Consider the following 27358-nt stretch of genomic DNA (forward strand, 5'->3'; position numbering starts at 1 on the left):
TATTTTATTTGTATAGAGATGGGGGTCTGCCTATGTTACCCAGGCTGGTCTCAAGTGATCCTCCCACCTCAGCCCTGAGTTGCTAGGATTACAGTCATGAACCACCACACCTGGCTTAACATATGAATTTATATCTCCTACTTTCATGACTTTGGTGTTAGGTGTCTTACACGTGAATTATTTGACAGTAATTATTCTTGTAGAGAGGTGAAATACTCTATGCATTGAAAGGAGGGTCATTTAGACAAGAATCTAAGTTACATCAATTGTGATACCAGCTGAAGTGGTCAATTCGCATCCTTTCTAGAGTGAAACAGGACATGAAACAAAAGCAATAGCATGGATGGATCACTGTGGGGTGAAGCAGACCTGGGTTTCGGCTCTGCCTCCAGCCCTTCCTCTCTATGTAACTTTGGCCAGCTACTCAGCCACTCTAAACCTGAATTTCCTCATACATCAAATGGAGATCATGAAATCATCTACCTTACAGGAATATTATGAGAATTAGGCAAATACGGTGCTTAGCATGCTGCTGGTACACAGAATAAAAACAAATGAGTTCAGAGTGATCATACTGATTTGTCTACTTTTCGATCTACGTGCCAAAAATAAAGTATCTTTTAAAGGAAATAAATGTATCTTTTACTCAAGAAATTTCACTCACTAGACACTTAAGTTTTAGAGAATTTCTCAGAATTCTGCAGCAGAAACTTTCATAGCCACTATAATTGTGTTGCCCTAAACTATCTGGCCTGCCCCTTCTACTCAACTGCTCTGTTTGTGGTTTGGATTCCCCCCGCCCCTCCCCTCTCCTAGTTCAAGCTGTCACCTCTTTCATCTAGACCATTGTAACACCTTCAGATGTGGCTCTCCAATTCATCTCTTGCATACCTACAACACAGCTAGGGTGGTCTCCTAAATACATAAGTTAGATCATGTCATTGCTGTTTGAACAGATTATTTTCTTGGGTTGGGGGACGGAGTTTCACTCTTGTTGCCTGGAGTGCAATGGTGTGATCTCGGCTCACTGCAACCTCTGCCTCCCGGGTTCGAGCGGTTTTCCCACCTCAGCCTCCTCAGTAGCTGGGATTATAGGTGCACGCCACCACAACCAGCTAATTTTTATAGTTTTAGTAGAGATGGGGTTTTGTCATGTTAGCCAGGCTGGTCTCGAACTCCTGACCTCAGGTGATTTGCCCACCTTGGCCTCCCAAAGTACTGGGACTACAGGTGTGAGCCACTGTGCCCGGCCTGTATAGCTAAGGATTACAAAGAGAATCAAATGCAGCCCCTGCCTATCTCTCTAATTTCATCTGTATCATTATCCCCATCATTTGTCTATTTTAGCCATGCTGATCTTATGTCTATTCTTAGAACAGGTCAGGTTCCTTCCTGCCTCAAGGATTTTGCACTTCCTATTCTTTCCCCATTTGCTTGTACGGCTGCCTCCTTCTCATCATTCAGGTTTCGGCTGAGGTGTGACCTCCTCAGAGAAGTTGTTGCTGATCTCCCTGGCTGAAGGAGCTGCCCTCCCCATGTCACCTTGTTACTATTTTATATTTTTCATGGCATTTATTGCTGTCTTAAACAGCTTTATTTATTTAATCTATTTTTAATATTTGTCTATATAGAATGTGAATTCTATAAGTGTAGGGATATACTTTGCCTGTCTTGCTCACTAGATATATCCTAGCAACTGGAACTGTGCCTAATATATAATGATTAATAAATAAATGAATGAATAAACAAATATAGGAATGAATGGGAATACTAGCCAGGGTGTCTATGTGAATACTGCAGCAGCATTTTCCTTCAGATAAAAGAGTATTTATTACAGAGGATGTCCCTAATGTATTATCTCTCATCATCCTCATTCTACTTTGGGTGTACAAGAATACATTTTAGCAAGACACAGTTATTACTGGGTCTAGCCAATTTACAACCACAGACACTTAAGCATACTTTTCACAAAGTATCATCTGTAATTCAAATGAAGCCAGGGTATGGTGAATGGACTTTGGAATTCTACAGCCACCTTTTGATCCACTTCTTTATGGAGTGCTTTGAAAATTACTGGGCCTTTGTCAGGACTGTCAAGTACAATTATTAAATCCATAAGAAAGATATTATTTACCATCTTTTGCCTTCCCAGACTGTGCCAATTGTTGCAGACAGGTTAAAGGTCAAACCCTTTACCTTGATTTTGAATTGTTACTGGGGATTAAATCTTCATACATATAAAATAATTAAGACACAAAAATGATATAAGATAATGCACAAAACTGTATGCTATTGATGACGAATGCAAAAGGTGTTGAACAAATAATACAGGCTAGAGAAGAGAGCTGCTGCCTATTTTGAATGTACATGCCAAATGTATTGTTTTACAGTGACGTACTTGACACTTAGGCAAGTATTTCCAGAGTTTAATAATAAGATGTTAGGCCGGGCACTGTGGCTCAAGCCTGTAATCCCAGCACTTTGGGATGCCGAGGCGGGTGGATCACGAGGTCAAGAGATCGAGACCATCCTGGTCAACATGGCGAAACCCCGTCTCTACTAAAAATACAAAAAACTAGCTGGGTGTGGTGGCGCGCGTGCCTGTAATCCCAGCTACTCAGGAGGCTGAGGCAGGAGAATTGCCCAGGAGGCGGAGGTTGCGGTGAGTGGAGATCGTGCCATTGCACTCCAGCCTGGGTAACAAGAGCGAAACTCCATCTCAAAAAAAAAAAAAAAAAAAAAAAAAGATGTTACATTTTTGGCATGTCCTATCATTTTGCAAAGCACATTTATAGACATTCTCTCATTTAATAGTGCCAATAATGGCAGCCTACTTTTGCTGAGTTCTTACAGGCACTGTGCTAGGTGCTTTTTCATGGATTAGCTCAGATAACGTTTACAATATTCTTTTGAGGCAGGTATTACTATGACTCCCATTTTACAGATGAAGAAACTGAGGTATAAAAAAGTTAGGTAACTTGCTTAGGTCCCCAAGTGGTGGAGTCAAGAGTTGAAGCCCTAGACATGTGATCCTAAAGTCCCTGCTTCAGCCACCAGATGATACCACTTCTTCCTATAGGTGTGTCTAAGTCCCTTGTTACAGATAAGAAAACAATAAGTTTAAAGTATTATGTTTTTATCATTCCATGGTGATATCACTATTGCAGTCTCAAGAGATATATAGAAGTTACTTATCTTTCTTCTCTCTCTAATTGCAGCCTCTTGCTCTGCTCAGGATGTTTGAAAGAACAGACCACAGCTGTCCCAGTGATTGTTCTGGAGCTCTCAAATGGAAGGTCTTCCTGGTACTGAATGTGTCAAGCCTAGGGACTTTGGTCACATTTTCCCTTCCAAAATGTCAGTTTCCTTCAATCACAATCATGTCTCCTGAAAACCCTCAGTGGGAACAATTTCTAACCTTATCAAAAACTCATTTTTTTCAGCTTCTTTAACGCTGCTGTTTATCAGTGAAAGGCATAGCTAATCTCTTATTCCAAGTTAAGATATTCATTCCTGCAGTCCCCTGAAAACTCCATGGTGTATGCTTTGCTGCTAACAAAATCTGGACAGTTGGAAAGTGCATTGAGAGATGCACTGTTCAGGCATCAGAGATCTGGAAAAAACAATTGGAACTTTCTTGTGCAGAAAGGGTAAAACTGTTAAACTACTCCATTAGTCAAAAATATAAGTTCGAGAATTGTAAACACAGTAACTTTTTCTTGTGTGTTTTTAAAAATTCCTTACTATAATTTAATTATGTTTAGGAGCCAAAATTTATTCCCTCTTGGAAATGCAAGTCTGATTTAATGTGCAATGTGGGGGAAAAGCCTACTTGCTAGATAAAAAAGACAGTGATCAACTTTCAGAAAACATACAGGATAAAGTCAGAAGTGGAAGCTAGAATTACTTGAACTCCCTATCAGCTTCCTATCTCTGCAACACAAATGACATCAGCTTTTCCACAGTAAAGACAAAAAAATTCATTCTTGGTCTATAAATTTTAGTATATAAATTAATATCAAATTGCCTTGGCAGGTTAAAAGATTTAATATTCCGTAAGTTGGAAACATTTGAATTATTTACAAATTGTATACAGGGCCAATTAAAGAAAAATAAAAGAGGTTGCTAAAGATGCTAACAGTTTTAAAGGGTCTGGTATGCATTTCTGATTTGCTGAGAACAGAACTTAGCAAGCAAATCCCTGTGCTGAGACAGCACTACACAGTGTACATTCTTATGCCTACTGTGCTCCAAATCCAATATGACTGCCGATTAATTTAAATAAATTTAAAACAGCTTCAGAAAACTCTCCTCTCTGCCAGTGGACAGGTAGGGGCCACAGGGCCTCCTGATAGGAACAGTGCGCATCCTTGTGAATGGTACCTTCCTGCAGCTGCTTTGCATTTCTATTCCAATAGAGTGATCCTGATTTTCTTTTCCTAAACTGCCTATCTGCATCATTTCTCTACTGCAATGTGTAAAATTAAAATCTGAAAAGGGTAATGTTGTACTAGAGATTTTCATTAGCTTCGGGGCAGTCTAAGCTCCATGTAATTAAAAAGCTTGGATCCAGCTGACTGATTTAGTATGAAAATTATCTGATCCCTCTTCCCTGCTCCCCAGACTATGGAGAAGTGCAGTGCACTTTTAGAAGGTGGGAAACACGATACAAATGACCCCCTCAAAAGCAAAATTTCAACTCCAGGGAAAACTGCACTGTGTCTAAATATACAGAAACGCAGTATCCTCCTTCAGGCCACCCTGACAACACCCGTGAGGCCTCTAATTTCAAGGAGTACAAAGGAAAGGTGTTTGCTTTAAGGAACAGGGCAGAAGAAGGTGTCGGAACAGAGATCTCACTGTAGAACTTGACTTCATTTGATCTGGGGCTCAGAGACCCTTTCTTGTACCAGGTTTTGCCTAAAGATACCTAGGTAGATGATATAAAGACCCGGCAAATGTATCTGTGAATTTCAAGGCAGTGAAAATGCAGATACCTTCGGGTGACATTTTTTATTGAACAAATGGAGTCAAATATTCTGATTCTCCCTGACAAGATGTTTGGTCAGACAGGTTGTTCTCTATCCTGAGAAAAAAACTACACTGGCAAAAGATAAAATATACAGAAAGTCGACCCTTCACCTAACTAGTTCCCTCTGATCCCTGCTAAATATTGGAAGGTTCTGCTATTAATATCCCCTTTATTTATTTTTTTTAAGTGAGAGTTTTACTATTTGCCTTCATATAGACTGGAAATTCAAAACGAATACCAGGAAGTCAAATTATTTGCCTTCTCTGCACATTCAATTTACACCGAAGACTTTTCTAAGAAAAAAATACCAAATAGCACTGTCCAGAAAATTCTTTCCTCCATTTCAGGGTTTCAAGTAAATTATTTGTGGCTTAAAAAAAAGACTTTGGAAAATGGATTAGAGTAAACAAACATAACCTTGATTTGAAAAGAAATAAGCCTGACCAATATGGTAAAACCCTGTCTCTACTAAAAATACAAAAATCAGCTGGGCATGCTGGTGGACGCCTGAATCCCAGCTACTTGGGAGGCTAAGGTGGGAGAGTTGTTTGAACCTGGGAGGCAGAGGTTGCAGGGAGCTGAGATCGTGCCATTGCCCTCCAGTCTAAGGGACAGAGCGAAACTCAGTTTAAAAAAAGGAAAGAAATCATTTAGGCAGAATGAGACTCAGTGCCTTTCTGCTGTCTAACTGCTGGAGGGAGCAACGCTGTGAGGGCCAGAGAAAGCTTGATGCAGGTGGCTCATCTTACCATGGTCGGGCCCCTTTAGGGCCAGCCGGGTCTGATGATGGGGAAGGATCTCAAGCTTGACCTGCTCAGTGGTGTTGGCCAGGAACTGGGTTGCTTCTGCGAGTGTACAGTACTCCATGCTGGTTCCGTCGATGGAGAGGATGTGATCTCCCACGTGCAGTGCACCACACCTACAGAAAGAAGAAATACTTAGTAAGAGGTGGTGCCTTCATCTTCGGAATCTGACTTTCATGCCCTTTAGAGTAAAAACTTCACACAGTTTTCATTTACTTGAGAGAGGGAGGGAGGGAGGGAGGGAGGGAGAGAGAGAGAGAGAGAGAGAGAGAGAGAGAGACTGGGCATGGTGGCTCATGCCTGCAATTTCAGTACTTTAGAAGGCCAAGGCAGGAGGCAGGTGGATCACCTGTGGTCAGGAGTTTGAGACCAGCCTGGCCAGCATGGTGAAACCCCATCTCTACTAAAAGTACAAAAATTAGCCAGGCGTGGTGACAGGCACCTGTAATCCCAGCTATTCAGGAGGCTGAGGCAGGAGAATCACATGAACCCAGGAGGTGGAGGCTGCAGTGAGCTGAGATCATGCCATTGCACTCCAGCCTGAAAAAGCGAGACTCCACCTCAAAAAAAAAAAAAGAAAAGAAAAGTGAGTGTTATAGGAAATAGCATCTATGAAATTTTAAGTACCTTGAATATGAATGAGGAAGTAAAACCTTGTGGAAAATACAGAAAAATTCAAGGAAATGTTTTCTCTTGCTCTTCTTTAAAAAAAAAAAAATCCTATGTTGGAGTGCTTGTGTGGAAAGTTGAGGTTAAGCGAGCAAGAGGAAAGAGAAGAAGAGGAAAATGTTTCCCCTGGACTTCTGTCTGTGTTTTTTTTTGTTCTAGGCTTTTCTATCTATAAATATGAGTTGGTAAATCTTCAAAATATCAAACATGACTCTCAGAATTGGAATAGGGTCTATTTTACGTATGAAGCATAACTTAGGGAGATTTCACTAATACTTCCTTGAAATCTTCACACAAGTTCTAAGATCACCAGTTCTTTATTAGTATGTTATTCTGGATTGAACATGTATTAGTATAAAAGCTCTTGATAAAGGTGGAAATTATGCAGGAGTCAAGTGAATAATAAAACCAGGCCTGCATGGTAAGTCAAAGGGAAAGATGGGGGCAGGGAAGGGGCTAGCTGCTACACCTTGCTGAACTCAAGAGCTGGCTACTGGATGAGTTGAGAAACCCCAGCACAGCTGTCAGCATCCCCACATACCAGTCAAGTGAACAGCTCCTTAAACTGGTTACCCTCTGTGGAATGGGAAAAAGCAGAGGAAGAAAATGAAAGCATCCTGTGCCGCTGAACTGGAGAACAGCCTTGGATCAATAGCTGTCACTGATCAGGACTGAATGTCGGTAAGACCACAGTGGAGCTGTGGACTCAGCATTATTAGGGGTTGCTGCAGTTCACTGCACCATGGCTGGAGGTTTCCCAGGCAGGCTGAGGGGTACATGGAGAAAAGGACTGGAAACATACAGGGGAGACTGGTCATTCAGGTGCAGTATATCGAAAAATGCCCACTGTGAATAGTCTGTTTCCCAAGACAAAAGCATTTCAAGGCATCCCTTCCAACTAAAATGTAATTCCACATTTTTTTGTACTTGGAGTGCTTCAGCTATGGAAAACAAGGTTTTCCTTACCAGAAGCTGTAAAATAATTTATTAGATGAAAAGACAGTCTTTTTTTATTTCCCCTTTTACATTATGAGTATAAAATATTAATTAGAAAAAAGAAATTTCATTTTTATTGTGGCATTGAAGTGAATGATGTGTTAAGAGACCCATGAAGGTTGTAAAATCCTAAGATTAACATGCTATGAGAGTACAGGACTTTCTAAAAGTATTGTAAAAAATATTTTTTAAAGTACTGTTTTATTTATTTAAGAAACAAATCAGATTTTATGGTAGCAGGATTTACTTGTCAACAATTCAGGAAAATGCATGACTGCTCTGCATGGGGTTTAATAAAGATCTACTCAGTTACCCTACATCAAGAACAGGCTAGTGCCCTAGGACACAGTAAGAAAACTTGCTTAGTTGCTTATTATTATTTTTTCTTTCTACTGCTAAGGGTCACACCAAACATCTGGATGAGGTGATGTGACATCACAGGTAGCTGATACATAGGCGAATTTTTAAGCCCTACAACAGTAACTTCCTTCTTTGTGTGAAATTTGTATAAACTGGCAAGAAAGCTATGTGTGTATGTATGTGTCTATGCATGTGTATATGTATACAACTGTGTGTACATATATGTGTATATGTGTGTGTATACACACACACACACACACACACACACACATATATAAAATTGCACACATGCCATTTTGAAAAGTAGATACTTTCTTTCTTTGAGATAGAGTTTTGCTCTTGTTGCCCAGGCTAGAGTGCAACGGTTTGGCTCACTGCAACCTCTGCCTCCCAAGTTTAAGTGATTCTCGTGCCTTAGTCTCCCAAGTAGCTGGGATTACAGGCACTTGCTACCATGCCCAGCTAATTTTTCGTATTTTTAGTAGAGATGGGGTTTCACCATGTTGGCCAAGCTGGTCTCGAACTCCTGACCTCAGGTGATCCACCCACCTTGGCCTCCCAAAATGTTGGGGTTAGAGGCGTTGAGTCATTGTGCCTGGCTGAAAAGTAGGCACTTTCTACAATACTTACCTGTCTGCAATACTTGCAGATTTGATTTTGTCTATGACAATGACTTGTTTGTTACAGCACATCGAGGTAGTTAGGGCAACCCCAAGGCTGGCACCAGGAGTTTTGGCAACTTCGACTAGTAGTGGCCCAGATGCTGTTGCCACAGAATCTGTCAAAGAACAAATTTCAGAAAACAAAACAAAATAAAACAAATAAGCAAACAGACAAAAGGAAAAGATGAAGAATATTCAGTTTGGTGTTAGTCTGTTAATTTTAACACTGAAACTTAGGTTTCCCTCCATATAATATCCCCACAGCCAATGATAAATTCTTAGGCCACCTCTTAACACACCTGTTCCATCCAGCTTGTATTATATTAATGTATGTGTAAAGTTATCTCTTCAGTGAGATTTTAAGCTTCATATCACTTGGGATAACATCTCATGTATCTTTAGAGCCTCCACAGTGCTTGGCACAATGCCTGGCATGTACTAGGTCTCTCAGTAAAGGTTTTCTAAATTGATTACTTAATTCAATAAATATCTTAGCACCTACCATGACTAAATAGATGGATGGATGGATGAATGAATGGATGAAAGGATGGATATACAGAAGAAAAGAAGGAAATAAAGAAAGGGAAGGAAGGAGGGAGGGAGAAAGGACAGAAAGATGGGAGGGTGGATGAATAAAAGAATGACAAGATGGACGGAAGGATGAATGGATAGGTAGGTAGACGAATAGAAGAATGTATAGATGGATGATGTCTCTAATTAGCCAAATAGTAGGAATGGTACAGTAAGTTGAACTTGTAAAGATTTTGGGTCTCTCCCTCCTCTGGACCTGAATGACCTTCCTCTCAAGCATAACTTTATATAACTTCTTCTCAAGCATAACTTTACTTTTGCTTGGAACACTGTTCCTTTAACTCCTGCTAACATTTGTGGACTCAATGCAAATAGCAATTCCTTGGAAAGCCTAAGTCATAATTTGGTAAGATGCCTCTTACATGTGCTTCTATAGCCTGCTCTATTCCTGCTGTTGTAGCATACATTTCACTGGTTCATGGTGACCAGTATGGAAGACATGCCTGTGTTCTTTACCAGACTGTAAGCATCCCTGAAGGCGGAAACTATGTCTTGTCAATCACAGCATAGGCAGAAACTATGTCTTGTCAATCACAGCATTTTCAGTGCCTAGTATAATGATTAGCATGTCGGAGATAATGTCACTAATAGTTGATGAATGAATGCATGAACAAATGAGAAAGCTCATGATGTTGCTTACAGCTCAGAAGAGCCAAATAACACAAGGAAAAGCATCTGGGACATGGAATTAAAACATCTGCATTCAATTCTCATTTTCACAATATTTGTGTCATGGTATCTAAGACAAGACTAGTTACTAAAATTTTCTCTTTTTTTTTTTTTGGATTTTGATAAAGTTGACAATAACAATACTAAAATGTTCTAAACCTGCTTGCTTGTAACATATAAAATGAACCATCTTCCACAGTGTTTATTAAAACCAAATCAATGAATAAAGCACTTTGTTGCACATATAGGATATTTTCATTATTGATATATTATGACCTCAAGCCTTTGAGTCATCTCATTTTTCAAGACTGCATATTGGTCTGTAATCTTTTTCTAATTTTCTGCTGATGTTTGACACTGCATTAACACAATTTTGCCTTTCTGCAAGAACATCTTTATCATGAAGGCCTCACTCAGATATAGTGAACTAGGAAATCTGTATTCCCATTGCTAAAGCTCAGGCAATATGCACTGACTCATGAAGCTGAAAGGTCCATGAGAGAGAGCCATCTTCAGTTTCAGATAAAGTATTTCTTAAATAAAGATGACAACATCCAGGCCAACAACATACATTATCTGGTGTTAAGGATTCTTGTATATATTATTAACACTATATTTCCTAACTGACTGGTAAGATTGAAAGTTAGTCCTTAAAAAGGTTAAGAGACCACTAGGGTCTATATCTCTCCTTGTCAATTTCAGAGCAGTTTCATTAATAATATCTGCAAGAAGCCAAAGGTCTTACAATCTACTAAGAGGAGTTTTTGGCTCTAGGGTAGTTATAATATCCCAGTTTTGGGCTCTGGGGTGTTATAACTACCCCAGAGCCTATGGTTGACTTGCCAATGAGCTTAACTATGGTGGATGCTACCTACTCTCTGGTCTTGCTCAACTTGCTGTATTAATTCCCCTCATCTCCTGACATTAGACTAGGGCCAGTGACAATGTCCTGGCTTCTCTCTCTCCTTCTCCCTCATTTGCTGCTTTGTTTTCTCCAGAGTCTCACCTGGTCATTATGCATTTTACCTTACTCTTATCTTGGTGTTTTCAGTGAGTCGGCCCCATGGCTATGTGCAATGGTAGTTAGCACCTCATGTGCTTCAGTAAAAGAAACCCTAGTAAAGAATCCTCGTCAGTCCCTGTAGCCTCTGTTTCAGTTGTCCTTCTATCACTAAGGTGGTTAATTTTGCCTACCTCTCAACTGCAACGAAGATCCACGGCTGAGCCCAGTGCACACAAGTGATGCCTCTGGCTCCAGCCCCAGCAGCCAGCCATCATCCTTCTGTTCCTTAAGCATGCTCCATAGCAACCTTTTTCTGCTCAGGCCAAACCCCCCACATGAGCTTTGGCCTAGCAAAGCCTTTTCTCGCATTACCTTTCTAGAAGCTTAAAATGACTAATTTTGATTTCTCAAACCCACTTTCCATAGTCTTGTTAAATTTTAATAGGTATGTTTGTGGGGTGATAATCACTTAGGTTTTTCTCCTCATGGTTTTGTCATATCTAAAGATAAATTTATTTTGTTTAACAGGTGAAAGTGATAAAGTTTCTAGGTTACTTATTACTTAAACTCTTTTAGAAATGACAGAAACTGCTAGGTGTTCCCTGGTATCTCATCTTTCCTTCTTTTGTCAGTAACAGGGTTTCTAAGTTTTAGCTGAGCAAATGGCTGCCGAGTTAAGAACTACATTTCCCAGCCTCTCTTGCAGCAAGGTGAAGCCATAGGACCAGGTTTCAGCCAATGGGAAGTGAGATGTGGCATGTTCCAAGATGTGCTCTTTATTTTATTATTATTATTATACTTCAAGTTCTGGCGTACATGTGCAGAACGTGCAGGTTTGTTACATAAGTATGCATGTACCATGGTGGTTTGCTGTATCTATCGCCCTGTCATCTACATTAGGTAATTCTCCTAAAGCTATCCTCCCCCATCCCCTCACCCTCTACTATCCCTCCCCTAGTCCCCCACCTCTTAACAGGCCCTGGTGTGTGAAGTTCCCCTCCCTGTGTCCATGTGTTCTCACTGTTCAACACTCACTTATGAGTGGGAACATGTGGTGTTTGGTTTTCTGTTCTTGTGTCAGTTAGCTGAGAATGATGGTTTCCAGCTTTATCTATGTCCCTGCAAAGGACATGAAGTCATTCTTTTTTATGGCTGCATAATATTCCATGGGATATATGTGCCACATTTTCTTTATGGATGTGCTCTTAAAAGGAATGGCTGTGCCCTCCTTTCCTTCATTTCCCCCTTGCTGGTGAAATGTGGATTCAGAACTGGTAAGCCATCTTCAACCATGCAGAGTAGGGCATCAAGCTATGAGACAGATGGAGCCTAGGTTCCTAAAATCTTCAGGGATTTTGTAATCTCTTGAGAAAGAAACTTCCATCATATTTATGCAAGCATTGTCAGTTTGGGTCTTTGATACAATGACTGAAATGGTATTCCAATACATCTTTTCATTTGAGAGGATTGCTCCAATGTATCTGTCTTGAACTGTTATAAGAAGTGGCTATTTATAAGTAGGCATTTGAAGATGTAAATGTTATAAAACTAGGAAGAATCGTTACCAAATACCCGAAGTATTCACTTTTTAAAAAAGTATTAAATCATGATTAAACATGAGAGTGTTTAAAGAAGTCATTGGGATATTCAAACGGTATGTAAATATAAACCCTTAAGCTATGTCGTTTCTTTCTTTCTTTTTCTTTTCTTTTTTTTTTTCTTTTTTTTTTGCTGGCCTGTACATTTGTCAAGGAATTAAAACCTATGTTCTTGTGTGGTTTTAGTGATCCAGTGATCATAAAGAATTAACATGAAACTGTTCTGGTAGAAAGCAATGATAAGAGTAGGAGTAGAAGTTTAGGAAAAGGATGCCAGATCCTCTGCCATTATGAATTTAGAAGGCAAGAGAGAGCATCCACAGCTCCTCTAGTACACTTCTGTGACTGGAAACTAGAATAAGTCTCTCCTCAAGTACAACATGTCTTGTCAAGGTTTAAAAAAACAACAAGTGCAGTATTTCCATTTGGGGGATGCAAATATGCAATTAATGAATCTCTTTTAAAACTTAAAGTGGAAAGCTTCACAGTTCTGAGGCAAGATTAATTTAAAGTCATGGTTAAGGGAAAAGGCAGTGTGGTGCCACACAAGGGCTCAAGGCTGGAGCCGAGGACCAGCTAGAGGGTGGTTCTTGCTACATCATCAACTCAGCATGTCGCCAGAGGCATCATCTCCCTGCTTGTAAAATGAAGAGATTTCAACAAAAGTTCCCTAGTCATGACAATCTATGAATCTACAGAGAAATAATGATGCCAGTTAAGTAGCTAGCCAGAGAAAGTTAAGGAAGGTTAACCAACTTTATAAAAATATACAGTAGCTGGAATCTAAATCCCAGTATCCTACAAATCAATAGAAGAGATGAGCTTCTAGATAGAAAAGTGATTTTAGATAACTGATGTTTATGAAGGTGGGATGAAAATCCTCAGACCTTTACATAGTTGGATGACAATAATAACATGCTTTAAAGACTGAGTTTGGAGGGATGGCTTCCAGCTTCAAAAAGACATCACACAATACGAAGCTTTCACATTAAGAAGTTTCCAGGGCACAACTACAACTTTCCAGCAAGATGACATCTTAATAAGGTCCTAATCTAACTAACCAGAAAAAAAATGATGAAGAAAATAGTGTTCTTATCTCATGAAAGACAATCAGGACTTACTGACAACAGTTTACAGAACATGAGTTCGGTCTTGTATTCTTTCACCTCAGTAGCCCACAGTTTCACTTACATTGGTCACTCTTGAATCCAGCTCACATCATTCCCCCAAGCTCCTACTGTCACTTAGAACAACTTTGGATGTCTCCTAGGCACACTGACACATGTCCTAGACTGAAGAGTGAGACCACCCTACTTCACTGCAGGTTTCTCTTACCAGTGATGGGTTCATGCTGTACTCCATCACACAAACCAGAAACCCAGGAGCCATCTCTGGCTCCATCTTCTCCCACACCCTTACAAATTCCTCTTGAGTTTACCCCAAAGTAGCTCTCAATTTCATCCTTTCTTTCCATTTCCACGATTACCATTTTAGTCCAAGTTACCATCATCTGATTTCCCCACATACTTTCATGCCCTTCACCTTCCCCAATCCAGAGTGATCCTTTGAAAGTAAATATCCCATTACGTTAATTCCACACTTAAAACCTTTCCACGGCTGTTCTTGTAACAAAGCACAGATTCTTAACACGGTCTACAAGGACGTGCATGATCTGGCTTCTGCTTCTCTCACCAGTTTTATCTTCCACCATTCTGCCCTGCTTCTCTCTGCTCCAGTCCTGAGCTCCTATTTTAGTTATTCGAAATGCTGTCAGTCCCTGCTACGGTTCCTTCCTTTATGTTGTTTTCTCTACCCAGAATGCTCCACTTCTTCCTGTCCTTTCCTTCACCTACTTTTTTTTTTTTTTTAACAACTGTTCTGCTCAAATGTCACATCCTCAGGATTACTGCCCTGACCTGCAAACCATGTCAACCTGCCTGTTATACCCTTAAATAGAGCCCTATGTGAATACAGTGGACACCAGGAAGAGGACATTGTCTGGCTCTAGGAGAATCTATCAGACTTGCTCATCTGCAGAGGACTCTGAGCAAATTACATTGACTGACAGCTAGACAGAACCACAAGATAAAGTATGCTGTTTAAGTCAGGGTCCCAGCAAGAAACACATGATACACTCGATTTAGGATAACTTGAGAGGAGTTTAATAAAGGAACAATTTAGAAAGGTATGAGAAGAGGGAAACTACAGGGGATGATAAAGCACTATGGGGACAGAAATAATAGGGACCATACACTACTAAGTCTGAAGAGGTGAAGAATAGAACTGTGAGTAGAACCAGAATTCAGAAAGGCCTATGTGCTGAGCACGACATGAGCTGGGACCTTAGGTCAAGGGACCAATTTCAGTGAACCCACAAGGAAGAAGCCAGGGGAGTAATACTCTTCATCATTGTCCTTCCTCCCTCTGATCCACTGCCACGATTCCCTATTAGCCAAACTCAACTGGAAGCCAGAGGGTGTGAGAGCCCATGGCATCAGCCATAGAGGTCATGGCAGAGCAGCAAGAAGGGTGGCGAGTGGCTCTGGAGGTGAAAAGGAGTATATCCTTATTTGTGTAAATATCTCTACTCATCTTTACACAAAACTTGTGAGGCTGTTTGCTTGAAACAAAATAAATAATGTAAGGAAACAACCAGGAAGGAAAGGTGAACAAATGCTGTACCACAAGGGGTCACAGAGGTGCAGTTTGACTGCACTGCCAGCATGACACTCAACTATAAGGAAATCCATAGGTTCAGAAAGTGAAAGTACAATTAGTAGTTGCCAGGGTTGCGGGGAGGTGAAAATGAATGCTTAATGGATATAAGGTTTCCTTTTAGGATGATAAAAATGTGCTGGAGTTAGACAGAGGGGATATTTGCACAACTCTGTGAATGTACTAAGTGCCACTGAATTGTATCTTTAAAATGGTTAATTGTATGTTATGTGAATTTTGCTCCAATAAAAAAAAGACTCAATTTCCCAGCAACCGGAGCAATAAAGGAAACATAATCAATTATGCAGCTCTCACTATTGGAAAGGAGGAAGTCTACTAGTCCCTATGGTAGAAATAAAGATGATTCTAGCAGGGAGCTCTAAAAGGTATCTCTCCAATGGGCTTTTATATATAGATAGTGGTAAATGATATAATGGATAATGCCCTCAACACATGCTATGATAGGATGCAGAGGTAGTTTCCAACAGCTGTTCCTTGATCAAGGTTGAGGCATAAGATTAAAAAGAAAATCAATGATAGTATCTCTAGAATGGGATGAGATAATATATTGGTCAACTTGATCTAAAGGCTGATCACAGGGTAAACAGACTGAATGTCTCTTGGGATCTTTCCTAGATGTCAATCTTTTCTCTCTCAGATTTTGAACAGAAGCTGGATATTAGACAATTCAAGGAAGTCCTCTGTGATGAGGCACTGGTATGCTGGCATTTACATAGATGACGAGGACCAGATCCATATGCTTTGGGCATCAGATGAATCAGGAGCAGCATTAATGCACTATCAGGAGGTTGGGGAAGCCTAATCATATTCTTGCTAGGATAGAAGGCAGTCCACCTCATAGTCCCACAGAAGGGGACTTTCTATAACTTCAGGCTAAGTCATCACTCATGCAACAACATGAATTTAAAAAATATATTTACTAACTGCCAACTATATGCCATGCACATTGAAAGGTACTTGGCATCCAAAGATGAATATTTATTACTCCTTCTTTTCTTCTTGTGACCCCTGGGAATCCTGTGCCAAGAAGGTAGAGGGTGGTGTTGAACTCCTGGATTCCACTAGAGAAATATATTCTGTTGAATCTGATGAAGTTTCTAGTTACCTTTTTCTTCTTAACATACTGTTTGTAACTCTTCTGCCACTACCCAATGAAATCTTTAATATAGTATGGTCAAAATGCTTATTAAAATATTGAATTATCTGGTGGCTGGCAAGATGGCCAAAAAGGAACAGCTCCAATCTGCAGCTCCCAGCAAGATCAACATGGAAGATGAGTGATTTCTGCATTTCCAACTGAGATATCCATCTCGTTGCAACTGGTTAGATAGTAGGTGCAGCCTAAAGAGGGCAAACCAAAGCAGAATGGGGCATCACCTCACCTGGGAAGTGCAAGGGGTTGGGGAGCTCCCTACTCTAGCCAAAGGAAGCTGTGAGGGGCTGTGCCTTGAGGAACAATGCACTCTGGCCCCAGATACTACACTTTTTCCATGGTCTTTGCAACCCACAGACCAGGAGATTCCCTCTGGTGCCTACACCACTAGGGCCCTGGATTTCAAGCACAAAACTGGGCAGCTGTTTGAGCAGACACTGAGCTAGCTGCAGGAGTGTTTTTTCACACCCCAGTGGCACCTGGAATGTTAGTGAGACAAAGCAGTTCACTCCCCTGGAAGAGGGGCTGAAGCCAGGGAGCCAAGTGGTCTAGCTCAGTGGATCCCACTGCCATGGAGCCTAGCAAGCTAAGATCCACTGGCTTAAAGTTCTTACTGCCAGCACAGCAGTCTGAAGTCAACCTGGGATGCTGGATCTTGGTGGGAGGAGGGGCATCCACAATTACTGAGGCTTGACTAGGTGGTTTTCCCCTCATGGTGTAAACAAAGTTTGGACTGGGTGGAGCCCACTCCAGCTCAGCAAGGCCACTGCAGCCATACTGCCTCTCTAGATTCCTCCTGTCTGGGCAGGGCATCTCTGAAAGAAAGGCAGCAGCGCCAGTCAGGGGCTTATAGATCAAACTCCCATCTCTCTGGGACAGAGCACCCCGGGGAAGGGGTGGCTGTGGGCGAAGCTTCAGCACACTTTAATGTTTCTGCCTGCTCGCTCAGAAGTAAGATGCAAATCTCCTAGTACGGCACTTGAGCTCTGCTAAAGGACAGACTGCCTCCTCAAATGGGTCCCTGACCCCCATGCCTCCTGACTGGGAAATACCTCCCAGCAGAGGTCAACAGACACCTAATACAGGAGAGCTCCAGCTGGCATTTGGCAGGTACCCCTCTGGGACAAAGCTTCCAGAGGAAAGAACAGGCAGCAATCTTTGTTGTTCTGCAGCCTCCACTGGTGATATCCAGACAAACAGGGTCTGGAGTGGACCTCCAGCAAACTACAGCAGACTTGCAGCAGAAAGGCCTGTTAGAAGGGAAACTAACAAACAGAAAGGAATAGCATCAACATCGACAAAAAGAACGTCCACACGGAAACCTCACCCAAAAGTCACCAACATCAAAGACCAAAGGTAGATTACCCCACAAAGATGAGAAAAATCCAGTGCAAAAAGGCTAAAAATTCCAAAAAACAGAATGCCTCTTCTCCTCCAAAGGATCACAACTCTTTGCCAGCAAGGGAATAAAACTGGACAGAGAATGAGTTTGATGAATTCACAGAAGTAGGGTTCAGAAGGTGGGTAATAACAAACTCCTCCAAGCTAAAGGAACATATTTTAACCCAATGCAAGGAAACTAAGAACCTTGAAAAAAGGTTCAGCCCTGGACCAAATGGACCTAATAAACATCTACAGAACTCTACACAGCAAATCAACAGAATATACATTCTTCTTAGCACCACATCACATCTGTTCTGAAATTGACCACATAACCGGAAGTAAGTTAGCAAATAAAAATTAATGGAAATCATATCAAACAGTCTCTCAGATTACGGAGCAATCAAATTAAAACTCAGGATTAAGAAACTCACTGAAACCACACAACTACATGGACACTGAACAATCTGGTTCTGAATGACTACTGGGTAAATAATGAAATTAAGGCAGAAATAAATAAGTTCATTGATACCAATGAGAACAAAGACATAATGAACCAGAATCTCTGGGACACAGCTAAAGCAGTGTTTAGAGGGAAATTTACAGCACCAAATGCCCAGAAGCGAAGACAGGAGAGATCTAAAATCGACACCCTAACATCACAATTTAAAAAATTAGAAAAGCAAGAACAAACAAATTCAAAAGCTAGCAGAAGACAAGAAATAAATAAGATCAGAACAGAACTTAAGAAGATAGAGACATGAAAAACCTTACCAAAAATCAATGAATCCAGAAGCTGGTTTTTTGAAAGGATTAACAAAATAGATGGACCACTAGCCAGACTAATAAAGAAGAAAAGAGAAAAGAATCAAACAGATACAATAAAAAATGATATAGAAGATATCACCACTGATCTCTCAGAAATACAAACTACCATCAGAGAATACTACAAATACCTCTATGCAAAAACTTAGAAAATCTAGAAGAAATGGATGAATTCCTGGACACATATGTCTTCCCAAAACTAAACCAGGAAGCTGAATCCCTGAAGAGACCAATAACAAATTCTGAATTTGAGGTAGTAATTAATAGCCTATCAACCAAAAAAACTCAGAACCAGATGAACTCACCGCCGAATTCTATCAGAGGTACAAAGAACAGCTGGTATGACTCTTTCTGAAACTATTTCAAACAACAGAAAGACAGGGACTCCTCCCTAACGCATTTTATGAGGACAGCCATTAACCTGATACTAAAACCTGGCAGAGACAAAACAAAAAAAGAAAATTTCAGGCCAATGTCCCTGATGAACATCAATGTAAAAATCCTTGATAAAATACTGGCAAACCGAACCGAGCAGCACATCAAAAAGCTTATCCACCACGATCAAGTTGGCTTCATCTCTGGGATGCAAGGCTGGTTCAATATATGTAAATCAATAAACATAAGCAATCACATAAACAGAACCAATGGCCAAAACCACATAATTAGCTCAACAGATGTAGAAAAGGCTTTCAATAAAATTCAACACCCCTTTGTGCTAAACACTCTCAATAAACTAGGTATTGATGGAATGTATTTCAAACTAATAAGAGCTATTTATGACAAACCCACAGCCAATATCATACTGAATGGGCAAAAGCTAGAAACATTCCCCTTGAAAACCGGCACAAGACAATGATGCCCTCTCTCACCACTGCTATTCAATACAGTATTGGAATTTCTGGCCAGGGCAATCAGCCAAGAGAAAGAAATATAGGGTATTTCAACAGGAAGAGAGGAAGCCAAATTGTCTCTGTTTGCAGATAACATGATTATATATTTAGAAAACCCTATTGTCTTAGCGCAAAATCTTGTTAAGCTGATAAGCAACTTCAGCAAAGTCTCAGGATACAAAATCAATGTGCAAAAATTATAAGCATTCCCATACACCAATCATAGACAAACAGAGCCAAATCATGAGTGAACTCCCATTCATAATTGCTACAAAGAGAACAAATTACCTAGGAATACAAAGACCTCTTCAAGGAGAACTACCAACCACTGCTCAAGGAAATAAAAGAGGACACAAACAAATGGAAAGACATGCCATGCTAATGAATAGGAAGAATCAATATTGTGAAAATGGCCATACTGCTCAAAGTAATTTATAGATTCAGTGCTATCCCCATCAATCTATAACTTTCTTCACAGAATTAGAAAAACCTACTTTAAATTTTATATGGAACCAAAAAAGAGCCCACATAGCCAGGACAATTATAAACAAATGAACAAACAAACAAGCTATAGGCATCATGCTACTTCACTTCAAACTATATTACAAGGCTAAAGTAACCAAAACAGCATGGTACTGGTCCAAAACAGATATATAGACCAATGGAACAGAACAGAGGCCTCAGAAATAATGCCACACATCTACAACCATCTGATATTTGACAAACCTGACAAAAACAACCAATGGGGAAAGGATTCTCTGTTTAATAAATGATGTTGGAATAACCAGCTAGCGATACGCAGAAAACTGAAACTGGACCCCTTCCTTACACCTTATACAAAAATTAACCCAAGATGGATTAAAGACTTAAACCTAAGATCTAAAACCATAAAAACCCTAGAAGAAAACCTAGGCAATACCATTCAGGACACAGGCATGGGAAAAGACTTCATGAGTAAAACACCAAAAAGCAATAACAAAAGCCAAAATTGACAAATTGGATCTAATTGAGCTAAAGAACTTCTGCATAGCAAAAGAAACTATCATCAGAGTGAACTGGCAGCCTACAGAATGGCAGAAAATTTTTGCAATCTATCCATCTGACAAAGGGCTAATATCCAGAATCTGTAAAGAACTTAAATTTACAAGAAAACAAACAAACAAATAGCCCCATCAAAAAGTAGGTGAAGAACAGATACTTCCCAAAAGAAGCATTTGTGCAGTCAAAAAACATTTGAAAAAAAAGCTCATCATCACTGGTCATTAGAGTATGTAAATCAAAACCACATTGAGATACTATCTCATGCCAGTTAGAATGGTGATCATTAAAAAGTCAGGAGACAACAGATGCTGGAGAAGATGTTGAGAAACAGGAACACCTCACACTGTTGGTGGGAGTGTAAATTAGTTCAAACATTGTGGAAGACAACGTTGCAATTCCTCAAGGATCTAGAACCAGAGATGCCATTTGACTCAGCAATCCCATTACTGGGTATTTACCCAAAGAAATATAAATCATTATACTATAAAGACACATGCACACTTACATTTATTGCAGCACTGCTCATAATAGCAAAGACTTGGAACCAACCCAAATGCTCATCAGTGATAGACTGGATAAAGAAAATGTGGCATTTACATCGTGGAATACTATGTAGCCATAAAAAGAATGAGCTCATGTCCTTTGCAGGAACATGGATGAAGCTGGAAACCTTCATTCTCAGCAAACTAACACAGGAACAGAAAACCAAACACCACATGTTCTCATTCATAAGTGGGAGCTGAACAATGATAATACATGGACACAGGGAAGGAACATCACATACCGGGGCCTGTTGGGGGGTTGGGGGCTAGGGCGGGGATAACATTAGGAGAAATACCTAATGCAGATGACAGGTTGATGAGTGCAGCAAACCACCATGACATTTGTATACCTATGTAATAAACCTGCATGTTCTAAACATGTATCCTAGAAATTAAAATATAATAAAAAAATTGAGCTATCTAATATAATTTCTAGGTTTCTAGAAAAATTACTCAAGCATGTCAAAAATTCTACAGAAGTTACTGATGCTCCCTGTCCATAAGGGTTACAGAAAGCAATTATTATTACCAAATAACCACAGTGATAAGTGTCAAGGGAATGGCAGTTACAGTGAAACTTCTGGATATCAGATGAAGCCGAGCCTGATGAGCTGGCATGGCTGGGATGACCTTATTAGATAGAAATTTGATCAGAATCCTTCTCATCTGACTATTTTAATAGGCTCTAGGAGAACAACAAAATTATTTTAGCAAGTACTGCTTTACAGCATTACCCATGTGGCAGTTACTTTCTGCATCACAGAAGGGGATCTACAAATGTTAACGTTTAATTGATCATTAGCCTTTTCTGGCAATTGCTTTTCATAATATATGTTTCCTCACAACAACATCAAGCAGCTCATACTGCCTTGTGGTATAAAGCCTGTTTCCCTAGCTGCCACCCAGTTCCATTCATAGAGGGATATATAAAAAGCAGGATTCCAAAAGCCCTGGCTTTATTCCAAGATGTCTAACAAGATGCATAGGAAAAGTAAAAGCAGGCAGACAGGCTGGATGAATGAGGCACCCTTTTTTAAGAAAATGCAAGAGAAAAATTGGAGTGCGTCAAAATGAGAAAAAAATAAACAGAGGAAAAATCATGAAGAAATAATCAAGAGCCCATCCCTAGACAGAAGATTAGTTTATCCTGCTGAAATGAAGCATGGTCGAGAAAACTGGATGATATAGGTATAAATTATTCATGGTTAAAGACATCTCAGTCATTAAGATATTTACACCATGACTGTAGCCCATGCGTGCTGTGTTGATTTATGGGCTACATAATTACAGAAGATATGCTGATGACTGTTTGCATGGGAAACACTCTGAATTTTTATTTTGTTAATCAGTTTTCCCACTTCTAAGTCTTGCATTTCAATCAAAGTGCAAGGCTTGATTAGAACCTCCCAGGGGAAGTCAGAAGGCCGTGCGTGGTAATATCAGCTTTGCCTGCCTTACATTCCTTCAGAGAAAAAAGTACGTTTTGGGGGCCTTTCAACTTACTCATTATTTAACAGTATTTTTATTAATGATATCCTATTTATATAATACTACTAATAATTTCAATCTTTTTTCAGATAAACTAAACCCAAATACATTCCTTAAAGTATTTTTTAAATTGCTAATTTAAGTTTTTCTATTGAAATAGAGTGTTCGGGAAAGACTCACATAAAAGTGCACCTTCCAATACTCAAATAAACTTGATCTTAAATCCTAACTTTTCCCTAGGGAGTTAAAGGAGACACAACATGATTATTTACTGTACTGCAAGAAGAGTACAAAGCAAGTGAAACTCAGTAACTCGTCCCATGCTAATTTGAGTTTGCATAAAGTATGACTGATGATTGACTCCGACTCTCTGCATCAGGCTCACCCGGATATGTAATTGTATTAACTTTGGAATAACCTGACCTCTCATTTTACATGACAGATTTTTTTTCGGTACCCCGCTTATCAGGTTATACTATTTAAAAAACTTTTTATGGCCGGGCGCGGTGGCTCAAGCCTGTAATCCCAGCACTTTGGGAGGCGGAGGCGGGTGGATCACGAGGTCAAGAGATCGAGACCATCCTGGTCAACATGGTGAAACCCTGTCTCTACTAAAAATACAAAAAAATTAGCTGGGCATGGTGGCACATGCCTGTAATCCCAGCTACTCAGGAGGCTGAGGCAGGAGAATTGCCTGAACCCAGGAGGTGGAGGTTGCGGTGAGCCGAGATCGCGCCATTGCACTCCAGCCTGGGTAACAAGAGCGAAACTCCGTCTCAAAAAAAAAAAAAAAAAAAAATTTATGTTAGTATATCAACATGCAGAGAATGCATAAATCATAAGTTTACAGCTTGATAAATTTTCATAAAGTGAATATATTTGTGTAACCACACCAAGACCCAGAAATAGAACATTAATAGCATCAAATAATCCCTCAACTTCTTTAAATTGCTCCCCATCCCAAAAGTAACTATTATCCTAACTTCTAACAGAGTTAAGTTGTTTTGCTTATTCTTTTCCTTTTTAGAAATACTATTTGTACTCTTCTTTGGTTTCTTTTGCACAATATTAGGATTGTAAGAGTCATGCCTATTATTGGGGTAATTTATTATAATTACTATGCTGTATTTCATGAGGTGCCCCATGCTATAATTCATCCATTCTACCTATATTTTTCTGGGTTTTGGCTATTATAAATATTTCTGCTATGTTATGCACAATGGCCAAGATGTGAAATCCACCAAAGTGTCTACTGATGATGATGAATGGATAAAGAAATTGTATACTATGAAATATTATTCAGCCATGAAAAAGAATGAAATCCTGTCATTTGTGGCAACATGGATGAGCCTGGATGATACTACATTAAGTGAAATAAGCCAGGCACAGAAAGACAAATATTAGATGGTCTCATTTATATGTGGGAGCTAAAAAATTTGATCTCACGGAGGCAGAGAGTAGAGTGGTGGTTCAGAGGCTGGGAAGGAGAAGGGGTGGGAGTGTGAAAAGAGGTTGCTTAGTGGGTACAAAATACATTTAGATAGAAGGAATAAGTTCTAGTGTTTGATAGCACAACAGTGTGACTATAGTTATCAGTACTTTATTGTCTATTTCAAAATAGCCAGGAAAGAATATTTAGAATGTTCTCAACACAAAGAAATGATAAATGTTCTAGGTGATGGAAAGGTATCCCGACTACCCTAAGTTGATCATTATATACTCTATGCATGTATCAAAATATTATGTATACCCTATAACTATGCACAATTATTATCAGCAAAAAATATTGCTGCTATGAACATTTTAGGTGTCTTTTGGTGAGCATGGGTATGCATTTCTGTGGAAACCACTAGAATTGGAATTGTTGTGTCACAGGGTATGCGTACACTTAGCTTCAGGAGATACTACCGGAGAGGTTTTCTAAAGAGTTCTATAAATTTGCTGTCCCACCAGCAGGGAATGAGAGTTCCAGTTGCTCCATATGTTTACCACCTCTTGTTGTTCTCAGTCTTTTCCACTATAGCCATTCAGTTGAGGTTGATGTGGTATCACATTGTGGTTTCAATTTGCATTTTCCTGATGACTAACGTAGTGGAGCAATTTTTCATACACTTATTGGCTATTTGAATATTCTCTTTCATGAAGTGTCTGTTCAGATCTTTTCCCTGATTTTCTATTAGGTTGTCTGGCTTATTGCTTTGTGAAAATTTGAATAATATATATATATAATATCTAAAAAAATAAAAAATTAAAAAAATAATTTAAAAAATATATATTCTAGTATGAGTCATTGTTGAATATGTGATTTGCAAATATATTTTCCTACCTCTGTGACTTATCATTTTAATGATTAATGGTGTTATTTGATGATGAGAAGTTCTAGATTATTTATATTATGGTTATACTTTATATGTTCTGTTCAAGAAATCTTTGCTTACTATAAAGTTACAGTGATGTTCTCCTATATTTTTTCTATAGGTTTTATTATTTAATTTTATATTTAGATAAGGAATCCTCTGAAACTGATTTCTATGTGTTGTGACGGGTAGAGTCAAGATATATTTTTCTCCACATGGATATAACTGATCCATCATCATTTTTTGAAAGGGCTATTTTTTTCTCATTGCACTGCAATGACATCTGTGTCACAAAGCAGATACACACACACACACACACACACACACAATTAGTATATATTCATATGTATTCCTCATATTTATGAATAGACGTGTATGTGTATATATATGTGTGTGTGTGTGTGTGTGCGCGCGCGTGCGTGCGTGTTTTCTGGATACTCGGTTTGTCTTTTCTTCTTGTGCCTGTACCATACTGTCTTCATTACTTCAGCTTTTTAATAGATCTTAATATCTAGGAGTACAGGTTCTTCAATTTTTTTGTTGTTCTTTAAGACTGGTCTGACTTTCTTGACCTTTTATAGCATGGTTTTACCATGTATTTAATTCAGGTAAAAGTAAAGCTCAGTAACTAAGTAAGAGAGTTTATGCCCTTGCCAAGGGAATAATAATACATGAAATAATCATGAGAATTTATGTGACAGGTTTCAGTATTAAATTTGACAGACATCATTTTTATATATATATTTAAATATACTCTGTAGAATACTAATAAAAGTCTGTTAGGCCTCTTTGATTTCTAAGGCGTTAAATTTCTAAGGCCTCAATGCTGTTCCATGTAGCCAATGATAGTTTTCAAATTTTTAAAGCAGAGGGTAAGGTTTGGCTCTCTGTCCCCACCCAAATCTTACCTTGAATTGTACTCCCATAATTCCCATATGTTATGGGAGGAACCCAATGGGAGATAATTGAATCATGGGGGCAGTTTCCCCCATACGGGGGTTCTAGTGGTAGTGAATAAGTCTCATGAGATCTGAGGGTTTTATTAGGGGTTTCCACGTTTGTGTCTTCCTCATTCTTTCTTTTGCCATCCATGTAAGACGGGACTTCCTCCTTCTTGCCTTCCACCATGATTGTGAGGCTTCCCCAGCCACATGGAACTATAAGTCCAGTTAAACCTCTTTCTTTTGTAAATTGTTCAGTCTCAGGTATCTCTTCATCAGCAGTGTGAGAACAAACTAATACAGCAGACAATAAGAAAAAGCAGGTCTCAATTTTTTCTTTTTTTGAGTGAGGGTCTCACTCTGTCACCCAGGCTATAGTGCAGTGGTGTGAACATAGCTCATTGCAGCCTTGAACTCCTGGGCTCAAGTGATCCTCCCATTTTAGCCTATTGAGTAGCTGGCACCACAGGTATGCACCAGCACATCCAACTAATTTTAAAACTTTTTATAGAGACAGGGTTTCACCATGTTGCCCAGGCTGGTCGCAAACTCCAGACTTCAAATGATCCACCCACCTCGGCCTCCCAAAGTGCTGGGATTACAGGTGTGTGTCACTGTGCTTGGCACAACATTTCTTAAAGGTCTTTCTGAGCTCAGACATAGTGACTGGGGGAACACGTGTACACACCATCATGGCCCTCATTGAACAAGCTGTGGAAGCCTCTACTTCCACTGTCAGTACTAAGGTAAAGATTTTTAAAAATGAGCCATACAGGTCATCTATAAAGCAAAGCCCATCAGACTAACAGTGAAACTCTCACCAAAAACCACACAAGCCAGAAGAAATTAGGGACCAATATTTGATACTTTTAAGGAAAAGAATTTTGAACCCAGAATTTCATACCTGGCCAAACTAGGCTTAATAAGCAAAGGAGAAATAAGGTCTTTTTCAGACAAGCAAATGCTGAGGCAATTTATCACCACCAGGCCTGCCTTGCAGGAGCTCCTGAAGGAAGCACTAAACATGGGTGGGAAAAACCATTACCAGCCACTACAAAAACACATTGAAATACACAGACAAGTGATACTATGAAGCAACCACATAAATAAGTCTGCAAAATTGCCAGCTAGTATCATGACAACAGGATCAAATTAACACATAACAATACTAACTTTAAATGTAAATAGGCTAAATATCCCAATTAAAAGACACAGAATGGCAAGCTGAATAAAGAGCCAAAACCCATGGTATGCTTTCTTCAAGAGACTCATCTCATGTGCAAAGACACCCATAGATGTAAAATAAAGAGATGGAGAAAAATTTACTAAAGAAACAGAAAACGGAAAAAAGCAGGGTTTGCAATCCTAGTTTCTGACAAAACAGCCTTTAAACCAATAAATATCAAAAAAGACAAGGCCGTTACATAATGGTAAAGGGTTCAATTCAACAAGAAGAACTAACCTTCTTAAATATATATGCACCAAATACGGGAGCATCCAGATTCATAAAGCAAGTTCTTAGAGACCTACAGAGAGACTTAGACTCCCACACAATAATAATAGGAGATTTTAACACCTGGCAGGCAATATTAGACAGATCATTGAGACAGAAAATTAGTGAA

At 39.5% G+C, this 27358-nt stretch overlaps 1 protein-coding gene across 11 annotated transcripts in view; it reads right to left on the bottom strand.

Moving 5' to 3' along the window:
- Positions 1-27358, bottom strand: part of GRIP1 (glutamate receptor interacting protein 1) — a 713425-nt gene that overhangs the window by 113344 nt on the left and 572723 nt on the right. For all 11 annotated transcript variants that reach the window (XM_039472175.2, XM_074402865.1, XM_039472176.2 and 8 more), the window contains 2 exons: positions 8491-8638; positions 5782-5951 (listed from right to left, as the gene is read on the bottom strand). In XM_039472175.2, the coding sequence (XP_039328109.2) occupies positions 5782-5951; positions 8491-8638 (318 nt within the window). The remainder of the gene's footprint in view (positions 1-5781; positions 5952-8490; positions 8639-27358) is intronic.

The sequence above is a fragment of the Saimiri boliviensis genome, chromosome 7, assembly GCF_048565385.1.
Source record: "Saimiri boliviensis isolate mSaiBol1 chromosome 7, mSaiBol1.pri, whole genome shotgun sequence".
Taxonomy (NCBI): Eukaryota; Metazoa; Chordata; class Mammalia; order Primates; family Cebidae; genus Saimiri; species Saimiri boliviensis.